Source organism: Saccostrea echinata, unplaced genomic scaffold (assembly GCF_033153115.1).
Source record: "Saccostrea echinata isolate AGI-Se365-2 ecotype Australia unplaced genomic scaffold, CSIRO_AGI_Sech_v1 ptg000009l, whole genome shotgun sequence".
NCBI lineage: Eukaryota > Metazoa > Mollusca > Bivalvia > Ostreida > Ostreidae > Saccostrea > Saccostrea echinata.
In genome coordinates this window covers 53,121,206-53,144,331 of record NW_026889758.1, presented here as the reverse complement: position 1 = coordinate 53,144,331, position 23,126 = coordinate 53,121,206, and the positions used below count along the sequence as shown (strand labels likewise).

Here is a 23,126-nt window from a genome sequence, read left to right as displayed (position 1 = left end):
ATGTGGAATCAATGTTTTACATAGAAATATATAGGAAAAATCTTTAAAAATCTTCTTCTCAAGAACCACAGAGCCAGAAAAGCCGAAACTTACGTGGAAGCATCCTGGGGTAGTGTAGATTTTAAATTGTTCAAATCATGACCCCGGGGGTAGGGCGGGGCCACAATAGGGAATCCAATTTTTACATTGAAATATATAGGAAAAATCTTTAAAAATCTTCTTCTCAAGAACCACTGAGCCAGAAAAGCTGAAACTTATGTGGAAGCATCCTGGGATAGTGTAGATTCTAAATTGTTCAAATCGTGCCCCCCAGGGATAGGGCGGGGCCACAATAGGGAATACAAGTTTTACATTGAAATATATAGGAAGAATCTTTAAAAATCTTCTTCTCAAGAACCACTGAGCCAAAAAAGCTGAAACTTATGTGGAAGCATCCTGGGATTGTGTAGATTCTAAATTGTTCAAATCATGACCCCGGGGGTAGGGCGGGGCCACAATAGGGAAACATTGAAATATATAGGAAAAATCTTTAAAAATCTTCTCAAGAACCACTGGACCAGAAAAACTGAAACTTATGTGGAAGCATCCTGGGGTAGTGTAGATTTTAAATTGTTCAAATCAGGACCCCCGGGGGTAGGGCAGGGCCACAATAGGGAATACAAGTTTTGCATTGAAATATATAGGAAAAATCTTTAAAAATCTTCTTCTCAAGAACCACAGAGCCAGAAAAGCCGAAACTTACGTGGAAGCATCCTGGGGTAGTGTAGATTTTAAATTGTTCAAATCATGACCCCGGGGGTAGGGCGGGGCCACAATAGGGAATACAAGTTTTGCATTGAAATATATAGGAAAAATCTTTAAAATCTTTAAAAATCTTCTTCTCAAGAACCACAGAGCCAGAAAAGCCGAAACTTACGTGGAAGCATCCTGGGGTAGTGTAGATTTTAAATTGTTCAAATCATGACCCCGGGGGTAGGGCGGGGCCACAATAGGGAATCCAATTTTTACATTGAAATATATAGGAAAAATCTTTAAAAATCTTCTTCTCAAGAACCACTGAGCCAGAAAAGCTGAAACTTATGTGGAAGCATCCTGGCATAGTGTAGATTCTAAATTGTTCAAATCGTGACCCCCGGGGATAGGGCGGGGCCACAATAGGGAATATAAGTTTTACATTGAAATATATAGGAAAAATCTTTAAAAATCTTCTTCTCAAGAACCACAGAGCCAGAAAAGCCGAAACTTATATGGAAGCATCCTGGGGTAGTGTAGATTTTAAATTGTTCAAATCATGACCCCGGGGGTAGGGCGGGGCCACAATAGGGAATCCAATTTTTACATTGAAATATATAGGAAAAATCTTTAAAAATCTTCTTCTCAAGAACCACTGAGCCAGAAAAGCTGAAACTTATGTGGAAGCATCCTGGGATAGTGTAGATTCTAAATTGTTCAAATCGTGCCCCCCGGGGATAGGGCGGGGCCACAATAGGGAATACAAGTTTTACATTGAAATATATAGGAAGAATCTTTAAAAATCTTCTTCTCAAGAACCACTGAGCCAAAAAAGCTGAAACTTATGTGGAAGCATCCTGGGATAGTGTAGATTCTAAATTGTTCAAATCATGACCCCGGGGGTAGGGCGGGGCCACAATAGGGAAACATTGAAATATATAGGAAAAATCTTTAAAAATCTTCTCAAGAACCACTGGACCAGAAAAACTGAAACTTATGTGGAAGCATCCTGGGGTAGTGTAGATTCTAAATTGTTCAAATCATGACCCCCGGGGGTAGGGCGGGGCCACAATAGGTATTACAAGGGGGGAAGTCTGGTAATGAACAGCATGGCCAAAGTTACTCAGGTGAGCGATGTGGCCCTTGGGCCTCTTGTTTTAGACATACCATATGGTGGGATTCATTTTTGTTCAAATTCTACACCAACTTCCTATTTATCTGTGTGTCTGTCTGTACCAAATATCTGTTGCAGTTTTCTCAGCAACTACTAATTGCAGATACTTGAAATTTTAGCACACTCTTTGTTTAGCCATACCTTATGGTTGGATTTATGAGATCCTATATTCACATCAGAGCAGGGATATTACTAGTGAACATTGGCACACAGACTTCTTGTTTTAATTTTTCTTTCCACTGTAGCATATACATGTAAGCTTGCATGTGTTCAAGAGGTGAAAATAAATTTCTTTTTAATGAGATGGTAATCCTATTCAATCTCTTATTAAGGAGTTTTCTGAAACTCTTGAGAACATAAACGTTCTAATGAATGGACATATAATGTGTTATTTGGTTCCCTAAAAGATTTGAAAGTGATTAAACCATGAACTGATTTTTTTAATTAAGAATCAATTGTTTTACAATTCCAGTTAAGAAATTGACTAACTGCAATGGTTTGAAAAACCTAGCTGTTGGAATTAACTTGTACTTATCTATATAGTATTTGAAGATCAAAAGAACACCTACAGTGGTGACTGATTTCATTGGAATTGATGCATATATGGTCAAACTTTGCTATCTCAAACTAGATTGAGATGAAAATGCATAATGTACATGTAAAAGCACCCGGGACTTACAGATCTCTTTAGCATATCACTGATATTTGATACAGGAGATTCCAGAGATAGGCTATACATGAATATGTCTTTGATAATTGTAGTCCAGTGTCAGTATGTTGAATGCTGCTACAAAGAAGATTGGTTTAGATGATTTGATTATGCCTTTTGGTCAAATCAAGAAAGAAACATTACTAGAGGGAAAGAAGATTCTCCTGCAGATAGGGTATGTAGAATTTGATACAAACAATGAATGAATGCTTTGAATCTGCTGTAAAACAAAAGCTATTTTTTTCTTTTGTTGAAATGTCTTTTTGTTTATATAGGGAGGCTCTGAAGAGAATAGCTGAAAAAGAACGTTTAGGGTCCAGTTCTCAGGAAGAGGAAGAGAAAGAGAGGATTGAAGTAATTTTTTTTACGTAATTTAATTTTCATAAAAGAATTACCAAACACAGACAATTTAAATAGGACTTTTGACATACATATATATAATCTGTTGTTTTATCCTAGATTGGTAGACTTTCAAATGAATACTACCACCTGGTTCCTATGAATGGTTATGCTTTTGATAAAGTCAGTCCCATTATGGATGGCGATGAATTAAAAGAAAAGTTAGAAGTTATTCATCATTTACTTGAGCTGGAGTGTGCCAGTAAAATATTAATGGGGGCCCAGGCCAGATTAAAAGGTAAGTCTGTCAATGTGTAACCTGCATGTTAAGATACAATGAATCTTCTTCTCAAGAATAGGAAAGCCATGATTAATCATATTTATGTGGAAGCATCCTCAGCTTGTGTAGATTTAAGTTTGTTCAAATCATGACCCCTGTGGGGTGCTACATTGGGAATCAAAAGTTTTCAATAGGAATACATAAGAGAGATCTTTAAAAATAATCAGATGATGAAGATCAGCAAAGCCATGATCAGTCATATTTATATGTAAGCATCCACAGTTTTTGTATGTTCAGGTTTGTTAAAATAATGACCCAAAGGGGTAGGATGAGGCCATTATGGGCAATGAAAGTTTTACATAGAAATTACATAGAAATATACATGTATAGTAAAAATCTTCTTTTCAAGAACAGCAAAGCCATAATCATTCATATTCACATGGAAACACTTACAGGGTTTAGGTAGGTGCCACAATGGACGATCAAAATTTTATGTAAGAATAACAACAACAACAACCCCCCCCCCCCCCTTCCTTCCAAAAAAAAAAAAAAAATTAATTTTTACCTCCCAGGAACAGCAAAGTCGTGATGAGTCATATTTATATCAAAGTATCCTCAGATACTGTAGATTAGTATATTGTTCAATTCTTTAAAATTGACACGCATGTATTCTAAATTTTAAGTTCTTTTTTTTTTGTTTGCTCAGATATAAATCCTCTAGACTATGTGTATCAAGCCATTGGATGTGGTATATCTCTAATAGAAGAAGAGAGTGCTGAAGCTCAGTATATACTCAAGTACATTTACAGTTCATGTGAGTATTTCTACTGAATACTGTATACAGGGAAACTTTAATCCCCTTTTTTCCCCTTTCATCATCAGGGGAATTCAAAGTAGGGTAGTAGAGCTAAACAGAGTTATTTATCTTCTAACAACTAAATTATATTGTTTCAAGTAAGAAAAGGCAAAATAACCGTGTATATAGAGGATATTCAATGTTTTGTATATGTTTTGGAATTTATTTCACGAGTATGGAATTTATTTCACAAGTGGGACAGGATTTTTTTTATATTTTCACCAGTGCAAAGCACAAGTGAAAATATAAAAAAATCCAGTCTTATGAGTGAAATAAATTCCATATCCAACTACAAAACATTGAATTTTCTGTTTATTACATTTTCTTTAATTTATTTGCCTGTGTCTTTTCTTAATCATAGGCTTGACATCATAGTTGAGTGGTTGAGATGTCATAAATTAGCATATTGTGAGACTGAAAACATTGCAACATGGATTTTAGCAACATACATTGTATTTGGGAAGAAATTGGTAGTTTTAATCTCTTTTAAGATGGTCTAGTTATTATATTTTGTAACAGGCCAGAAATTATTTTTACTTACTTTGATATCCTTTCTTACTGTGACAGAAAATCACTAGTATCCTTTCCCACTGTGACAGAATATCACTTTTATTCAATAAATAAATCACAATATTTCACTGTTGAAAATGTAATAAACAATTTTTTTGTAAATATTGGAATTGTAGGTATGATTATCAATATTTTGATGTTTTTTATGTATCACATATGATATTGGAAGAATATTCTGAATTTCCTTTCATTTATATTACTAAGAATTGCATTGACATATACAATCTTTGATGATGTGTAAATTAATACATTCCTTAATCAGGTCACAAGACTCAAATTCAAGCAATCTATAAAATCTGCCGTCCAGGGGAGGAAGAGAAAATTAGAAATCTTAACATTGAAAACCACAAGTTGCTCTGGCATGGCAGTAACACGGCAAACTTTATAAGTATTTTACACCGAGGCCTACTGGTGGCACCCACAGGAATTCCTATCACTGGACATTTATTTGGAGAAGTAAGTCCTACTGAGTAACTGAATGCCTGGGTATCCATTTGACAAGAGAGGTAATTGTTGTCATAAATGTTCATCATTGCATGAATTATTTTTCAGGGAATTTACTCTGCAGATGCATTTGCCAAAAGTGTGAATTACTGCTACAATATCAGCAAGGATTCTAATGTAAAGTTTGCTGTACTATGTGAGGTAATTATAATATTACTATTTGTCAACAGTGAATGAATGGTTTTGGTAATAAGTTGTTAGTTGAGTAGTTTAAATGACATATTTATGCCCCCGTAATCGAATATTTGGGGGTATATAGTTTTTGCCAAGTCTACCTGTCTTTCTGTTTGTTTGTGTGCAAAAACTTTAACATTGCCCATAACTTTTGATTGGTTGGAGCTATGGCTTTCATATTTCATAAGTGTATTCCTTGTGACAAGAACTTCCTTTGGGTACCAACATATTTGACCTCTTGGTCTTGGAGTTTGACCCACTTTTGCAAAAATTTACCCAACTTTAACTTTGGCCATAACTTTTGAACAGTTGGTGCTAGAGCTTTCATATTTCATGTGTATTTATTGTGACAAGACCTTTTCATGGGTATAAATATTTTTGACTTTTCAACCTTGACCTTAAGAGTTTGACCCACTTTTAAAAAAAAAAACTTTAACCTTGGCCATAACTTTTAAGCACTTAGTACAAGGGCTTTCAAATTCACAGGTATATTCCTTGTGACAAGCCCTTCCTTTGGATACCAACAATTTTTACCTTTTGACCTTGACCTTTGAGTGTATCCTACTTTTAAAAAACTTAAGCCTTGGCCATAACTTTCGAACAGTTGGTGCCAGGGCTTTTATATTTTGCATGTATATTTCTTATGACAAGGTCTTCCCCCGCCTACCATTAATTTTGACCCTTTGACCTTGGAGTTTGACCCACTTTCAGAAAACATTTACCTTGACCATAACTTTTAAATGGTTTGTGCTTGGACTTTCATATTTACCAGGGATATTCATTGACACAAGTCCTTTCTTTGGGTAACAACATTTTAGATCTCTTGATCTTGACCTTGGAGATTGACCCACTTTTAGAAAACATTAACTTTGACCATAAATTTTGAATGGTTGGTGCTTGGGCTTTTATATTAACCAGGTATATTTACCAGATAAGTCCTTTATTTGGGTAACAACATTTTTGATCTCTTGACCTTGGAGTTTGACTTGCATTTGAGAAACTTTAACTTTTGCCATAAGCTGCCATACGGGGCATCAGTGTTACACATCTTGTTTTCTTGATTAAGGTTTATACATCCATGTATAGAGACTAGTGTTAGCACAGTTCGTGTTCTAAGTTGATGATGTTCCCCATGCAGTCAGAGGTTGAACTGTAATGGTTTTATATCATCATAGATAGATATACACACTCGTTGGCAGGGTGTGTTAGGTGGATTCTTCACCCAGAGTCAGTACAGTTGTGGTTCAAACACTGTGTATACTGACTCTGGTTTTGCGGATTCACACAGTTTTCTTACCATGTCTGTATGTTTTATTGTGCCGAATATAATACACAGTACACTGTGTTTTCCCTAAGAACCAGCTACCAGCCAAATTGACTGCTTCAGTTGATAAAAAGTGCCACTTAAAAATAAAAAAAAATCAATTCTTTAGTTGTTGAAAGGTCCACAGAGATTGTCATAAACTTCAACTCAAACCTAGCTGTTACAATTGATCTCTAACCCTTTTCTTTGAAATAAAGCGAAAACACTGAGTTACACATGAATAAATAAAATATTGACATAACATACACATTTTTCTTTCAAAATCATTGAAACTTTAAATTAATGTAATTTTTATGACATCATATCAAATTAATGACATCAAAATTTATGAGATGATTCAATGCTTTGAATTTCAAAAAAAACTCCTTGGTTTACTTCATAAACATTTGTTCAGCATACTTTTTTTTTATTTTCGAAAAGGGGGGAGGGGCAGATATTGGCTATAAAAATAAAGTTTTTTTTATTATGGTTGAATATTCAATGTGTACTTTATCAACTTTTTAATACTCCATCTTAATTAACACACCAAGTATTGATGTTCCCCATGCAGTCAGAGGTTGAACTGTAATGTCACTGTAGATAAACACACTTGCTGGCAGGGTGTGTTAGGTGGATCAGTACAGTTGTGGTTCAAACACTGTGTATGCTGACTCTGGCTTTGCAGATTCACACAGTTTTCTTATCATGCCTGTATATTTCATTTTACTGAATATAATACACAGTAGACATGAATAATCAAAATAATGGTGTAAAATACACTTTTTTTCGAATTCTGTGAAATTTTGAATATGTGTAATTTTCTTGACTTCATTTCTGATTTATGACATCATAGATTATGAAGTGATTTAATGCTTTGAAGTCTCAATATCTCCTAGTTTAGATCATAATTAAAGATTTGGCCATCGGACTTTGTTTTTGGGGTTGGATATTTGCTATTACAATATATATAGTCCTTTTATAGTGAAGTTGAATACTTAATATGCACCATATCTCATTAAGAACCACTTTAAAATACTATATCTTAATCAGCACACTAAGTATTGATGATGTTCCCCATGCAGTCAGAGGTTGAACTGTAATGGTTTTATATCATCGTAAATAAACAGACACTTTTTGGAGGGTGTGTAAGGTGAATTCTTCACCCAGAGTCAGTACAGTTGTGGTTCAAACACTGTTTATACTGATTCTGGTTTTGTGGATTCACACAGATTTCTTATCATGCCTATATAATTTGTTTTGCTGAATGTAATACAATTAAATCTTTCGCAAATTCAAACATAGTATTCACAATTCCCATGGGCAATTTTTCAAGGTGATTGGCCGGGTGGAACGTGGTATCTAATAACAAACAATGGCTACTGCTGCTGAAAGTAAACTAAAAGCAAGGGTTTCTAAAAATAAAGAATACATTAAGGGGTACCAAAAGGGGAAATTACCCATGCCTAGCCTATCTGCAGTACTCTGATAGTGCATATATATAATAATAAACAATGATTTGAACATAACCAACAATTCCTCTTTCAAATTCACTGAAATTTTGAATATGTGCAATTTTCTTGACATCATATCTTATTTATGACATCATAGATTATGAAGTGATTTAATGCTTTGTGGTCTGTAAATATTTTCCAGGTTTAGGTCATAAATAAAGATTTGGTTGGTGTTTTGCTATTACAGAATATAGTCTTTATAGTTAAGTTGAATACCTTAGTGCACCTCATCATCTCATAAAGAACCACTTTAAAATATTCCATCTTAATCAACACGATAAGTATTGATGATGTTCCCCATGCAGTCGGAGGTTGAACTGTAATGGTTTTATATCATCATAGATAGATATACACACTCGTTGGCAGGGTGTGTTAGGTGGATTCTTCACCCAGAGTCAGTACAGTTGTGGTTCAAACACTGTGTATACTGACTCTGGTTTTGTGGATTCACACAGTTTTCTGATCTTGTCTGTATATGTAATATTTATTCTGTGTTGGGGCTACATGAGTAAGAGAAAAATATCTGCATTTGTCAAGCTGAAATTTTACAGTTTAATACTTGATTTGCACTTGATTTATTATATTGTTTAAGAGATGATGATGATAATTTATAAAGTGTCTGATATAGGAAAAAGAAAGGGGAAAAGTCTGAAATATTTCAAATGATTTAAAGTTATTCTCTTAATTCAGGGGTGTTGGGGGGGGGGGGGGGCTATGATTTAAATCCCCTGACTTGCATAAGTACTTGCAAATTGAATAATATTTGTTTTCATTTAAAAAAAATATTTTATTTGCACACATGTTATTTATTTCATGTGCATGAAAAAAAAAAAACATGTATGACAAGACTTTATCTCACCACTTAAATTGGTTTCAGATTTCTGCATTTTTTTTAATTTCTCAATCAAATTTATTTGTGATTTGTGATGAACTGTTATATCACATCTGCATTTGATTGTCACATGAAAAAAGTTAAAAGGACTTCTTTGAGAAAATGACTGTAAATAGTAAAGATTCAGATAAATATTTATTTTAAAGTCAAATTCCAGGAAAAAATATAAAGGGTTGGGGGGTTGGGAGGCACTTTTATTTTTACCCCACCACCCATACATTTCTAATTACCTTCACCACCCCTCCTAGCTACATGTACATGTATTTGTGAAGGTAAATACAACCACCCATCTAAAAATATATTGAGTGAGGACAACCACCTATACAAATTTTATTGCTCTAGCCCCCACTACCCATAAAAGAATATATTAAGTGCCTTCCAACCCTCCCATACATTTTTTCCTGGAATAGCCCTGATATGAAGTTCTCAAGTACATATATTGCGGACCATGGTTTTCTACATAATCATACATTTCATACCCTGAAACATCTACTTATTGATATTTTTTTGATTCCTTAAAAGGTAGCTCTTGGAAAATCGCAGACGAAGAAACAAGATACCAGCTTTTTTGATAGCGAGTTGAAGGATACAGACTTTAAAAGTCGTTTTGTAGATGGAAGTAAGCAACCAGATGAAGACTTTACAGTGGCCATGCCAGGAGGTTAGTGCATTGTAGATTTCTTTAAAAAAACAAAACAAAAAACAAAATCGTTGAAACCATGTTAATTAATCCAGATGACTCTGTTTTGAGCAAAATTGTCCATAGACAGTTTCTCAGGAACATGGTAAAGCTTTCTGATTATTTGTCTCTGGATTTAGAAGATGAAATTGTATACAGCTGGAATTTTTTTTGTATTTTATTTTGATTATTTCAGTGATGGGGTAAACTATAATCAAAACTTTAGAGAAAAGATTATAAATTATTACAGGAAAAAGAGTTGTTGAATTCAAAACAAGGGACATTATAAATTTTGGTAGATGATGGTATTAAGATCTTTATGAGGAAATCTGTTCTTTTGCCTAAAATGCACTTTCATGCATAAGCATTTTAGATGCATAAGCAAAAAAACAAATCTTGCAGAACAAGGTCATGATTTTTTCTTTCCTTAATTTTCAGGTTACAGCATCCCTCTTGGTATGGTGAGTGAGAAGAAGAACGAGAGGCCTAGTTTCTACTTCAGACCTGAGTACAATGAGTACATAGTAGAGGACCATAGACAGGTGTGTCTGAAGTATCTGGTACAGTTTACCCAGGCCAGTCCCAGATAACGCACACATCACCGTCAACTTGGTACTACCGCAGAACAAGTGCACAGGATGTTGTTTGGTGTCCATACACAAAATTTAACATTATATGCTCACACTTATCAGGTATAAACATGTATAATTCACAACAGTGGTAGACAACAATATGGACATTTAAATGTATAATTTTTACAACAGTGATAGACTGGGAAGATTGACACAAGTTTTGTACCTGGGACTATGTTAATGTCTGTTCTGTATACTAGTTGGTCATCAACAAAATCTGTGTAAAGGAGAACTGGATGTTATGTTAATTATCATTTGACATTATCATCTCTAGATTGTTGTAGATCCAATACTACTGTTGTTGATTAGATCTGTGGACTTACTGCACTGTTGTTTGTGGTGTAAAAGTTTAGGTAGCTAATGTTGTTCACTTATTTAAATCATCAGCATTTCATGTTATTGCAAGATTTCTTTTTTATGAAAAGGATATACTGCATGTTCAGTTTGATAATGTTGCCCCAAAACCATTTTATTTAAAGGATAATGAAATAACTGTAAAAAAAAAAAAAATTGTTGATAGACTGTTATTGTAAAATTCATTTAGGAAGTACACATGTCGAACTCTCAAGAAATGAATTGGTGTGCAATCTCTTGTGACGTGTGGCAACATCTTTATCCAGCAGTAGTTCTAGATGATCAAATTATGAGAGATTTTACTCTTGTCATGCTTTTCTTTTCAGTAGAAAATGATGCAGACTTATTCTATAGGTTAATAAGAATTTTCAATTTGAATTCATTTATTTGTCATTTACTTTGTACATAGGTCATATCTATTTGTTACTGTAGTATTACTGTGTCAACAGAGTTACTTATATTTGTGGTTAGTCAGTGGTGAATTTTAATTTTTTTAATTTTTTTTTTTTTTTTTTTTGAAAAAAGACATCAAAGTAAAAGATAAAGGAGAAAAAAAAATGAATTATAAAGATAATATACTGTCACTTCAAAAGTGCTATTTTACAGATAGAGAAAAATATTTGATATATAATTTTATATTTATTGGAGATTATACAATTGAATCGTTGCAAATTTTTGTTATACAGTATATGGTACTGTGTCAACCAGTATATTAAACAACTATTCAGTGATTAGGAGATTGAATCTTCTACACTTAGAATTTTTAACTTTACATACATACATGTACAAGCACTATTTTTTCGATGTACTTACATATCATGAGTATTTGTGTATAAATTGATTCTCTTGTCTTAATGATTTCTGTCATGAAGACTTTGGTGTAGAATTTGTAGTGGTTGTTGTAACACCATCTTGGAGCAGTATCTAATGCATTTCATTTCTGTATGCTTAACTATAACATCATAACAAATTGTATTTTGATATATCCTAATAAATCTGAAAGCTCCAGTTGTGCAGGGTTGATATTTATTCCTCCTGACATAGAAGTTGTTATTGAATGATACTTTGATTGTGATTTTTTTAAAGTCAAGTTCAACTAAAATTTAAGAGCAAGAAAGTGGGCTTGGATAAAGATAACAAATCTAGCTGGATGAGACCTTGAGGCAGGGAAGCTGTTTTACTATTTATTTACTTATGCCTACTGCTCAAGATTTCTCGTACATTTTATGATTTCTTTTGCAAGACTAGTGTTCCATAGATTAAAAATTCCGATAGGGTTATCTGCAAAAGCGAAACATCTAAGTGTTGCACTTTCGGATATGGTGCCTAATAATTATTACAAAATTTAGAACATAACATCATACTTAAAAAATGCAGTTTGGCGACGAGAAAAGTGCGCAAGTATGAACAGAACGCCGTTCACAGAAACATATATATATTATCATATCGGCAAAATTATGCCCCCACCCCTTCCTACGGGCCTGTGCAATATATGCTATCTCAATGAGCGTGTCGATTTCAGTTAAGTCATTTTATAACATACATAAACCATATTTTTTAACTTCCCTCACATATTGGAATAGTCAAATGGTCAAAAACTATAAATACATTTAAATTTCGATTTCAGTCCATTTTCTATCTTCTATAGGAAAGAAAAGACCGGCTATCAGAAGAACACTATCATAGAATACGGAGTAAGAATTTTCCATAAGTCTGCAGGTGAATAATCCTCAGGGGTTTCACTTAATTATGTATTTCTCCACATTTTTCTTTTTTTGCATTAATATAAGTATAGACTGTTAGTATCATTGCGCTGATCTTTTTTCAGTCCCCGGGTTTGGTCTTTCTCCGTTCTGGTTTTGGTTCCCCAATATTCTGACTTTTTTGTGGGCTGGCGTTTCTCCTTACTTTTCCGTTTGTTTTCTCGTGCTCACATTTTTGCACTACAACTCGTCCTGGATTCTTTTAAGGCGTTTGGCGGCTTTTTTGGCAGCTTTTTTCACAGCCTTTTTTGCAGCTTTTGACAATTGTTTTACAGCCTTCTTTACAATACCGTCCGCACCTGGGATAAGAAATGCTGAATTCTGGGACACTGTTTCATATCCGCTCCATGCAGTGTTGATAAAACACATTAAATCGCCTGCAAGTGCTAAAACCAGAACTAAAACGATGACCTGTTCGTGAATCTTCATTTTGCGATAGACACGATTCGGAAGCTATTAAATATGGTGTGTGTTGCACAGATTATTGACAGAAACCTTAATATTGTTGAAGAACACTCTCCGAAGGACACCACTTACTGTCTGGTTCATGTGACAGTCTCAATACAGAACAACTTAAGAGGGCGGAATTAATAACTCTTCCGGAAACCATTTTGTGAATATACATGTACATCTAGTGCAGTATAACATTTCATGACGTGACAAAATATGTTTTGTACTATACTGCGTGTAATGAAGTGTTAAGTACAAGGGTTTGTACTTGTGGAAATTGTAAATTAAAGAGATACATTTCTGAATGATCACTTCAATGCAATCAAAAAGAACATTAAAAATCCAGTGGCGTGACTGCATCCAAATTATTTTTTCCCAATAACAATAATAAGTAATAAATATATAAAGGAAAAAATAAATAAATGAATAATTCTTTGAAGACTTAACGTATTGAAAAAAAATGTTTCATTATTAAACGTTATTTCTTTTGTTATCTTCACACTGACAATCCAAGACAATGTTACATCCCTTAAATGGACCCGCTGTGAAAGGGGGACGCTTAATGCGGCCCCGGCTTCCTGCAGAAAGTATCCACATTATTTTTGCCTAGCAATACCACGAAAATCCAAGAATATCCTCATAAAAACAGAAATAGCTTTATACTGATATATGATTTATATTTAGGGGGATTTGGCAAGATTGTGGCTGTCTGATACGAGACACATTTTCTACACACAGAGAATCTTACTATCTCTTAATAATTGCCTGTATTTGTTGTTGTTTTTAATTTACAAAAAGCGAGTTGTAGCTGAAAATTTAGGCCCGTCTGCATGTTTGAACCTCAGCGTGTAAATCTTGCTGTACTGTAGTATGATGATCGCCTTCCAATTCTAAGTTTCACCTTCAGGAAAAGGGATGGCAAGTGTCGAAATCTATGGTCAGGGCCATAGGAAGCAATTTCAGTTTGGGGGGCACAGCCATTCATTTTTCAGTTGACAGTAGAGGAGGCACTACCAAAAATTTCCTGACAAGCAAAAAAAAAAAAATAATAATAATAATAATAAGAACAAAAAAGGTCATCAGACGTTTCTGTTGAGGGAACACAAGCATATAGCATCTATGTTTACTATAGTAAACTACGAGGGCTGTTCGAAAATTATTGAGACAAATACTTTTACTCCACAAAGAACAGAGATAAATTCATAAAAATTCGTCAACGTTTTTTAAAGAACAAATAAAACAAATGTATAAAATTTCTAATTTATAGGATAATTTACGGAAGCCGGTTGGTGCCAGATAGAAAAAATATTTTATCTGGCGGCCGCCAAATAATTATCTGGCGGCCGCCAGAAACTTATCTGGCGGCCGCCAAATAATTTTCTGGCGGCCGCCAGATAAAAAGATCTGGCGGCCGCCAGATAACTTATCTGGCGGCCGCCAGAAAGTTATCTGGCGGCCGCCAAATAATTATCTGGCGGCCGCCAGAAATTATATGGCGGCCGCCAGATAAGTTATCTGGCGGCCGCCAGAAAGTTATTTGGCGGCCGCCAAATATTTATCTGACGGCCGCCAGAAAGTTATCTGGCGGCCGCCAGATAATTATTTGGCGGCCGCCAGAAACTTATCTGGCGGCCGCCAGATAAAATATTTTTCTACCTGGCACCTACCGGCTTCCGTAATAATTAAATAAGTTCCGGTGAAATTATAAACAAGCATATGTCTGTTGACCTGGAGCAGCATCGCTACGTCATTTTAACGTCAGGTCAGCCGATATATTCTCATTGTGAAATGACCAGGAAGCATTCAATCTACTTTCTCTGCCATTACATGTAACATTTCAAAAATCAAACTGTGTCTTATAATTCTTAATCGATTCTTTAAAAAAATTTTAAAAAAAATAAAAACAGTGCTGTTGTTACCCCAGAGTAAAATATACACGAAGTGTCAAATACAGGTTGACTTCGCATCATGCAGTACCGAGTTATGCAATGCGGTTCAACGTTATTTAGTCAGTAATAATTGATGGTCGTCCGGGGCTTTTATTTTTACTCTGGTTGAATTATTTGTAAGAAATTGATATATACCAATGAAAAAATAAACCCTTAGACATGTTTTATTTCATTGTTATTGTTTTAGCAGGTCGTTTAGTCTGGACAAGAGTTCTCAATACCGCTACACAAAATTTTAGGTATGATCGCTGCTCCGCCTTGACGTCAAACTCCGTTTTGTCGTCGTTATCAGATTGCTATACCGCGCGTAATTTTTTTTTTTAATGATCTCCGTATTTCTGATCGAAATTCTAACAAACTTGCACAAAATGAAGTCAAAGTTAAATCAAAAAATTATATACATAATTTGAATTATTTTCGCTCTTACTATGGGTCCACTGGGAGTTTTAACGTTGGTGTTACATATTTTCAATATCCGATTTCGTGACTGCGCCGGGTACCCCTACCATTGACACATTTATATTCCATTGAAAAGATGAAATAAAATATTTTAAAAATATTTCTTGTTTTTATTACTTCTTAGAGTTTGTCAAACGTATATTCAAATTTTCACCGAAAAAAGTTCATTAGAAAGAAGAATATACACAATGTCTCAATAATTTCCTAACAGCCCTCGTATATCGGCAAAATTATTGGGGGGGGGGGGGAGCACGTCCCCCCCCCCCCCCCGGTTCCTACGGCCATGATGGTGGCATATTTCTGCCCCTACATGCAAGATAAATTATGTCAACATGCAAGAAAAATATGTCAACATGCAAGATAATATGTTACCAATAAAGATAATTATGTTGACATGCGACTTGTATATGTCAACATGCAAGCTAATTATGTTGCCATGCGACATTATACATTTATTGACTGGGTTCGAGGGAAACATGCGTTTAGTCGGACCCAAGAACCAAACTGTTTGCCCGAGGCCGTTAGGCCGAAAGCAAACAGTTTGGTTCGAGGGGTCGACAAAACGCATTTTGCCCGAGAACACAGTCAATAGATGTTTTGTTACACCTTTTACTTTTTATTTTGACATAACATGATGTAAATTTTGTTTACCCGCACTGCGGTTTTAACTTTGTCAATTCCGTAAAGTACTGTCGTACTCCAACGAATGCAAATAAAATACAGCTGACCCCACCCACACTGTGACGTAAGCGGTCCAACATCTCATCGACAGGTCCAATATCTCGATACAGCTGACCCCACCCATACTGTGACGTTAGCGGTCCAAAATCTCATCGACAGGTCCAATATCTCGCTCTGCTGTCAAACATCGATTTTTTGTGACCGCTCAGTAAAACAATGGAAATGTTAGACTTTTTTAGAAGAGAATTATGCAGGAAACACTTTTTAATGGTATAACATATAAAATAAATATTTTGCATGTTAACATAATTAACTTGCATGTTGACATACATAAGTTGCATGTCAACAGAAATAAGTCGTATCTCTACATACACGCTGTAAATAAGTTGCATGTCAACAGAATTATGTTGCATGTATGATGTCAGATACTGGCATTAGTAAGTAAATTTATAACATATTAAAACCAGATTCTCTTAAAGGATTTATAACTTGCATGTCAAGGAAAACGTACTCAAGATCAGTTATCTAATTAATTAAAGAATATTAAGGAATAATTCGTCCCGCATGCCCATAGTTTCAATAGTATAAAAATGAAATCAAATTTTGATTTATGTGTTTCCTGCTACGCATGTATATGTTTTTTAATCACTAATGTGGAATGAAATAAATCAAAACAATATTTTCTAACCATTTGTATGATCTTACTGCATGGAATTTCAATGATTCAAAAAGCACGAGTTTTAATCTCTTACATCACTTTCATATTTTAGAAAAATACAGAGCCAGATTTGTATTGAAACCGTATCTTGTTCTTTACTGTAAAACATTCTAGGACAGTTTCCTAGACCAGAAAGAAATATGTTATGCAGATTTTATTTTACAAAAGTTTCAAAAAGAACGAATTAAAGATAAACCTTTCTAAATAATTAAATGTATACATGTTCTTGGTATAGTGATTTTTATCAACTTTTCACTCAGATATTGAAGTCAAATAATAATATAAAGTAGGATTAAGTACGTAAAATATTGTATCATTATAATTATATGTACGTCAGTGTATGTTTCATTGGTGGAAGAGCTGCTGCTCAAGAAATCTATACAGGTGTCTTGCTTAGCGGCGTTAAAGTGTTGATAAACGAGTAAGCTTTTACAAAAAATAAAAGACTGAGATAATATTTAGTGGATGTAAATGTATATTTAAATTTGCTTTTAGACATTTCATTGTACGACACTCTACTTGTCACTGCTGGAGTAATTTATGTTATTAGATTACCGAATGTATTATAATAAAGTAACATTTTTAGATTCATTTTTACCCTTCCACACACAACAAGTGTAGAGACCTATATACGCTTCCGTACACAAGGGTACCCCATAACTGGTTCTGTTCCATACCGCAACGTACCAATAGCCCACTCAAATGAGTAGAGCATTTTTTTTTTTTACCATATTCGTACGGTCCCTTTAAAAAAAAAAATCATAAAAAAACACATTGAGAAAATTTGATAAGATTTATCATTTATTATAAAATATATTCCCTTATATCTTTAAATTATTCTTTTTTATTTCTTGATTTATTTCCTCGGAAAAACTGCCGTATTCTCTGTATAATTTCTGATTCTTTTTTACGAGACTTCTTTTTCTGAAAATGAATTAAAATAATATAATTATTTCATTTAAAAAAATGTCTTAAGGGGTAGAACTAAACTTTTAATTATTCAAGTTATGTACTCACTGATAAACACGACGATCCACACAGAAATAATTGCCAGAAAGATGATCTACCATTGGTCACAATAGGAGCATCTTCGTCTGGTTCACTGAGAATCCTCAGGAAATCAGTTTTTGACTTGGTTCCTTTTGAATGAGGCTCTTCTAGGTCAATTATCTATTTCGAAAAAAAAATAATTGAGACATTAAAAAAATCAAAGTTGCTGATTATGTAAATAAAGATAAAATAAGACATTTTTTTTAAAAAAATATATAAATTCCAGTAAATTATTCTATTATCAGCGTTAAATGTCAAGTCACAATCAAAGTATAAAATCCTCATTCTCGTACCTCTGATGACAAAAAACTAATCTCGCTATCGATAATCTCCATACCATTCTTCCACGGAATATTCCTACAGAAAAAAAAAAGAATTATAATTTTTTTGTAGATCATAAGGTCTTCAGAAGAAATGACAAAATCTGTAGTTTTATTAATACTAGTATCAAATTATTCTTACGTTTTTAGTGGAAATACAGAAGTAGCTGTTCCACCCTTTGCTTCTAACGAGTATTTATCGTCTTTGGAATTCTACAAAGAAGCAAAGGTTAGAATATTAAGTAAATAAACTGGACAACTGTTCCCTAGCTGTACAGGTTATGTATAATATGGAATCAAATTTTAAACAAAATCATTAACTTACAAACCTTTATAATTCGGTGTGCAGCTGCACTACCGCTTTTTGAATCTTGTGTATTTGTCGTCACTGCAAAACTCTGGGGGTTTCTTCTTTCCTCTTTCAGAATACAGGGAATATACTGGGCATGGATTTCTCCAATGTCCAATCCAGTTCTTTCATCATAAATATACACCCGCTTGTCTGTTTGTTCTATAAGAAAATTCTCACTTACATACAAAGGAATTTTCTTTGCAGAAACTTGGCTGATTTCTTTTGATACATATCCGTCTTCAATATTACAATCCGGGTACTTGACACTGTTGTCTGTGGTGTAGCCAATGTTAAAATCCTGGATTTTGAAACTGTTGTCGATTGTAACCACAATGTTACAATCCTGGCTTTTATCACTTTCGGTTGTGATATCCACAACATTGCAATCATGAATTTTAGCACTGTTGTCTATGCTTTTCTCTTTGCAATCTGGGCTTTTGAAACTGTTATCTGTGGTATCAACAACTATAAAATCTTGGCTTCTGACACCGGTGTCTGTGGTGTGCACAACATTACAATCATTGCTTTTGGCATTGTTCTCTGTGGTGACTACAATATTATATTCCTTGCTTTTGACACTGGTGTCTGTGATGTTCAAACTATCTTGGCTTTTGACATTTTTGTCTGCAATGTCCACATCATTAAAATCATAGGTGTCTGTGGGGTCCACATCATTCCATTCCTTGCTTTTGACATAATTGTCTGTAGTGATCACAACTTTATAATCCAGCTGGCTTTTGTAACTGTTGTCTGTGAAGTGCAAAACGTTGTAATTCTTGCTTTTGGTATCGTTGTCTGTGGTGACCAAATTATTACTATCATTACTGTTGGTATTGTTGTCTGTGGTGACCAAATCATTACAATTCTTGCATTTGGTATCGTTGTCTCTGGTGACCAAATCACTATTATCTTTGCTTTTGGTATCGTTGTCTGTGGTGACCAACTCATTACAATCCTTACTTTTGGTATCGTTGTCTGTGGTGACCAACTTATTACAATCCTTGCTTTTGGTATCGTTGTCTATGGTGACCAAATCATTACAATCCTTGCTTTTGGTATCGTTGTCTGTGGTGAACAAATCATTACAATCCTTACTTTTGGTATCGTTGTCTGTGATGACCAAATCATTACAATCCTTACTTTTGGTATCGTTGTCTATGGTGACCAAATCATTACAATCCTTACTTTTGGTATCGTTGTGTGTGGTGACCAAATCATTACAATCCTTGCTTTTGGTATTGTTGTCTGTGGTGACCAAATCATTACAAGCTTGGCTATTGAAACTGTTGGCTGTGATATCCACATCATTAGAAACCTTGTTTATGATACTGCTAGCTGTGGTGTCTTCAACGTAACGATCGTGGCTTTTGACGCTGTTTTCTGTGATATCCAAATCATGATGAGCATAACCATCTTTAGGATTCTCATTAGTTCTTTTCAAATCATGCCTGTAATTTTTTTCAAGACTTTCCGTTTTTCCTACCGTAAGACGGCTAATGTCTTTTTGCGTGTTAATAGTCTCCCCTTGAATGTAACCGACATGGTTATGAGGACTATGATTATCGCTCCTCTTAAAATGACCAAGCTTGTTGTTTACTATACTATGAGAAACTTCATCTTTTAGATTGTAGTTGGAGTTCCAAAATGCGTCAGATCTACGGCTGTCGTTCTTGTTTCCCATTGTACGGGGGAGAATCTTATCATCACTGTTACCTGGTTTTCCCACAACATCACATGTATCCTTTCTCTTACTGCTGTCTTTATTTGGATCAATGTAGGTGACTTTCCTTCTGGGGATATCAAAGGGGTCTTTGAAGAAGGGTCTGACATTGTTGTTGATATCGTTGATATTTCTGGATTGCTCATTTCGAAAACTTTGGAGGTTAACCACTTCTCTTCTATTAGAACCCTTGATTTCATTTTTGTTGGAAATGAATGTTTCACCCTGTGAGAAAAATAAAGATAATTTACATAAACTGTATTTATTTTCTTCAAATTCAACGGAAAACACTAACAAGGTACATCATATCTAAAGGCAGTATGATTGCATTGAATAAAAATGCATTAATATCATACCTTGTGTGGAGGAGTGTTCGAATAATCATCTTTTCTGTAGCGAAAGGGAGCAGTATCTTCCTTATATCTGCCATTTCTCCTGGGATTTGTGCCATATGTACTGTTTCTCCTATTTCTGGATCTTGGTCGCGAGTATTCCGATCCTCTTGTGTTTGTTGGACTCCTGTTGTTGTAAGAAACCAAAGGAGCCGGATTCCTCTTAGAAAACAAACTGTCTTCTGAACGGCTTGTTTTGTTACGACGTCGTTCCTAAAACCAAATTGAATGCCGAATACTAATAGCTTCTCAATATGAAATTTAGTAGTGCATTGTTTATAATATCACGCCATGAAAGTTTAAATTCATTCTTTGTTACCTCAGAATATTCCACTCGGAACGAAGTTGGTTCGACGGGCTTACTGTACTCCTCCCAGCCTATATAAACTCCTGCTTCTGAAGGCTCTACTTTTCCCTGAAATGTGTATACAATCATTTATTAATGATTAGGATGGAAATAATGTATGAAATATATATAAATGTAAATATATTTCAGTATGTGTAGTGATGTAGATATATATTATTTCAATAGACAGAGCATTTTGAAATTGCGAGAGCAGACCCCCCACCCCCACCCCCCGTCTATGGCTAATTGTTGCTTGAATGAATTGAATGAAACTAGCTTAATTATACATTCCCCGTCAAAATTTATTTTTCTGTCAAGTAAAACAAACCGTCTGTTTTTCTTATTAAAATTTTTAACCAGGACAAGAATTTACTCTCAGATCTCAGAGGCATTTCGCCCTAATTAAAGAGTCACTCTCTGATCCTACATGTACGCAACTTATTTTGTGCCAAACATGGGATTCTTAATGTTTCTCTATTGCAAAATCACTGTTCGGAAATATAGCGGAGAGGACGGTCAGACATATGATTCCAAAATAATATTTCTTTGGAATCGAAACCATGTTATGCCATATCATTTTTATTACCCTTTTATAACAAATAATGATGAACATGAGTATACAAGAAAGCAAGGAGAGGAAGTTTACAGGATTATTTATTTAATTACATGTACATTGTAAATGTGTTCATATCGTACCTTCAGTTTTTCTTCTTCTTCCACGGCGTCCGCCCATTTGTATTCAAATTTGAGAATTTTCAATTTGGACTCCTAAAAGTAAAACATTTTATCGATGAGATTAATGACATCAAAATACCTTAGCATTATTTAAAACATTAAACAATATTTTTATCAAAACGCTGAAATTGGAAAGCTAAGGGAATGAGAACTGGGGCAAATAATGCATTTAACGTCGTTTCATTTTCTCAACAGGTTTTCTCTGACCTCTTTCCTTACTTAGTAATTTGTTATTTATTTAAATTATACGAAGTTCGGGACTGACATGAATGACAAAGATTTTTACTTACTACGTCCTTCACAGGCTCATCGCCGAAATCCAAGATTTCCGTCTACAAAAGCAAGTCAAAAACTACTGATGAGATTTTTTTTTAGATCTACCATCATTTGAAATGTTTGAGTCAATGCCCATTTTTTTTTTAAATAAACAAGCGGAAATTCGTTTAAATCTACATTATGCTTATTTCAATATTCAATTTTATGAAAGAAATTTTAGTTACAGAAGATAAGTCATAAAGCTTGAATACCATATAATTTTTTAAAATGATATCTACCGGACTGAAAAATTCCGCAAAAATAGCCAATTGCTGAAAAATTATTAGTTAAACCTTATGTATTATTTTCTGAAAAATTATTAGTTAAACCTTATGTATTATTTTCTGAAAAAATATTAGTTAAACCTTGTGTATTATTTTCCGGGGGGGGGGGGGGGGGTCTAGAGTAAAAGTACTAAGGAAATATTCCTCATTTAAGAAAACTGATTCGGAAATTCTATTCCAAAAAATGTAAAGTGACAAACAAAATATAAAATTACAGTGGAGAGAACAATAAATACTTTGGTACACTACAGTGCTAAATGTACCGTGCCATTTTAAGGAAGTACTTGGTTCGGTGCAACTTTACTTCAAAATCCTAGATAGAAGTAAACGAGAGAAATAAAATGTCATCACAAACTACTATCAAGTAAGAATTTTGATATCTTTTTAAATGATAAATTACTTACATAATCCATTTTCATTTTCACTAATATTGACAAGTCAACAATCTTCCGACATTCGTTGCTATCTGGTCATTGTTTATGACGTCATAATTGTTATTGTGACGTTATAATAGTAATTTTATAACACGAAATTATAGTTTTTGAAAAAAAAACCCTGTTTTCACTAAACTATTTTTGCATATCGATTATTTTCATGCATATATCAATATAAATGATAATATCTTAGGGAAAAAAAATAACGTAGACATCGATTTTACTTCGTGTGCATTAACAATGTCGACAGCTAGGTCTTGCGTACATAATGGGGTTGGTTCGTATTAAGTTTTGTTAAAACAACAGTGCAGTAAAAGTATGAAAAAAAGAAAAGAAAATGATATGCAAGTAGTGGTAAACCTAATTTATAATATTGCATATATATTCACCCGAGGGTTCCTTAAAATAGTTTTAGTATATAGTGTTATACTCACAAAATCCATTTTCTT

At 34.2% G+C, this 23,126-nt stretch overlaps 2 protein-coding genes and 2 long non-coding RNA genes across 5 annotated transcripts in view; 1 reads left to right on the top strand and 3 right to left on the bottom strand.

The window, feature by feature from the left end:
- The window catches only part of LOC133183091 (poly [ADP-ribose] polymerase tankyrase-like), a 43,386-nt gene extending 31,669 nt beyond the window's left edge, over window positions 1-11,717 (top strand). For both annotated transcript variants that reach the window (XM_061318033.1, XM_061318032.1), the window contains 8 exons: window positions 2,669-2,790; window positions 2,891-2,969; window positions 3,075-3,252; window positions 3,941-4,048; window positions 4,923-5,116; window positions 5,213-5,305; window positions 9,567-9,705; window positions 10,162-11,717. In XM_061318033.1, the coding sequence (XP_061174017.1) occupies window positions 2,669-2,790; window positions 2,891-2,969; window positions 3,075-3,252; window positions 3,941-4,048; window positions 4,923-5,116; window positions 5,213-5,305; window positions 9,567-9,705; window positions 10,162-10,313 (1,065 nt within the window). In that variant the 3' untranslated portion in view covers window positions 10,314-11,717. The remainder of the gene's footprint in view (window positions 1-2,668; window positions 2,791-2,890; window positions 2,970-3,074; window positions 3,253-3,940; window positions 4,049-4,922; window positions 5,117-5,212; window positions 5,306-9,566; window positions 9,706-10,161) is intronic.
- The window catches only part of LOC133183097 (uncharacterized), a 250,024-nt gene that overhangs the window by 67,137 nt on the left and 159,761 nt on the right, over window positions 1-23,126 (bottom strand). The window lies entirely within an intron of this gene.
- LOC133184037 (cysteine-rich, acidic integral membrane protein-like) lies at window positions 17,553-20,856 on the bottom strand. Its single transcript, XM_061318907.1, has 7 exons — window positions 20,852-20,856; window positions 20,528-20,690; window positions 18,429-20,396; window positions 18,242-18,312; window positions 18,073-18,136; window positions 17,747-17,899; window positions 17,553-17,653 (listed from the first exon to the last, which is right to left on the bottom strand). Exons 1-7 carry the CDS (start codon window positions 20,854-20,856, stop codon window positions 17,564-17,566), a joined length of 2,514 nt encoding a protein of 837 aa, XP_061174891.1. The 3' UTR covers window positions 17,553-17,563.
- LOC133183942 (uncharacterized) lies at window positions 20,912-21,979 on the bottom strand. The gene is made up of 3 exons (XR_009720785.1): window positions 21,935-21,979; window positions 21,606-21,677; window positions 20,912-20,978 (listed from the first exon to the last, which is right to left on the bottom strand). It is a non-coding gene; the product is annotated as an uncharacterized LOC133183942 (long non-coding RNA).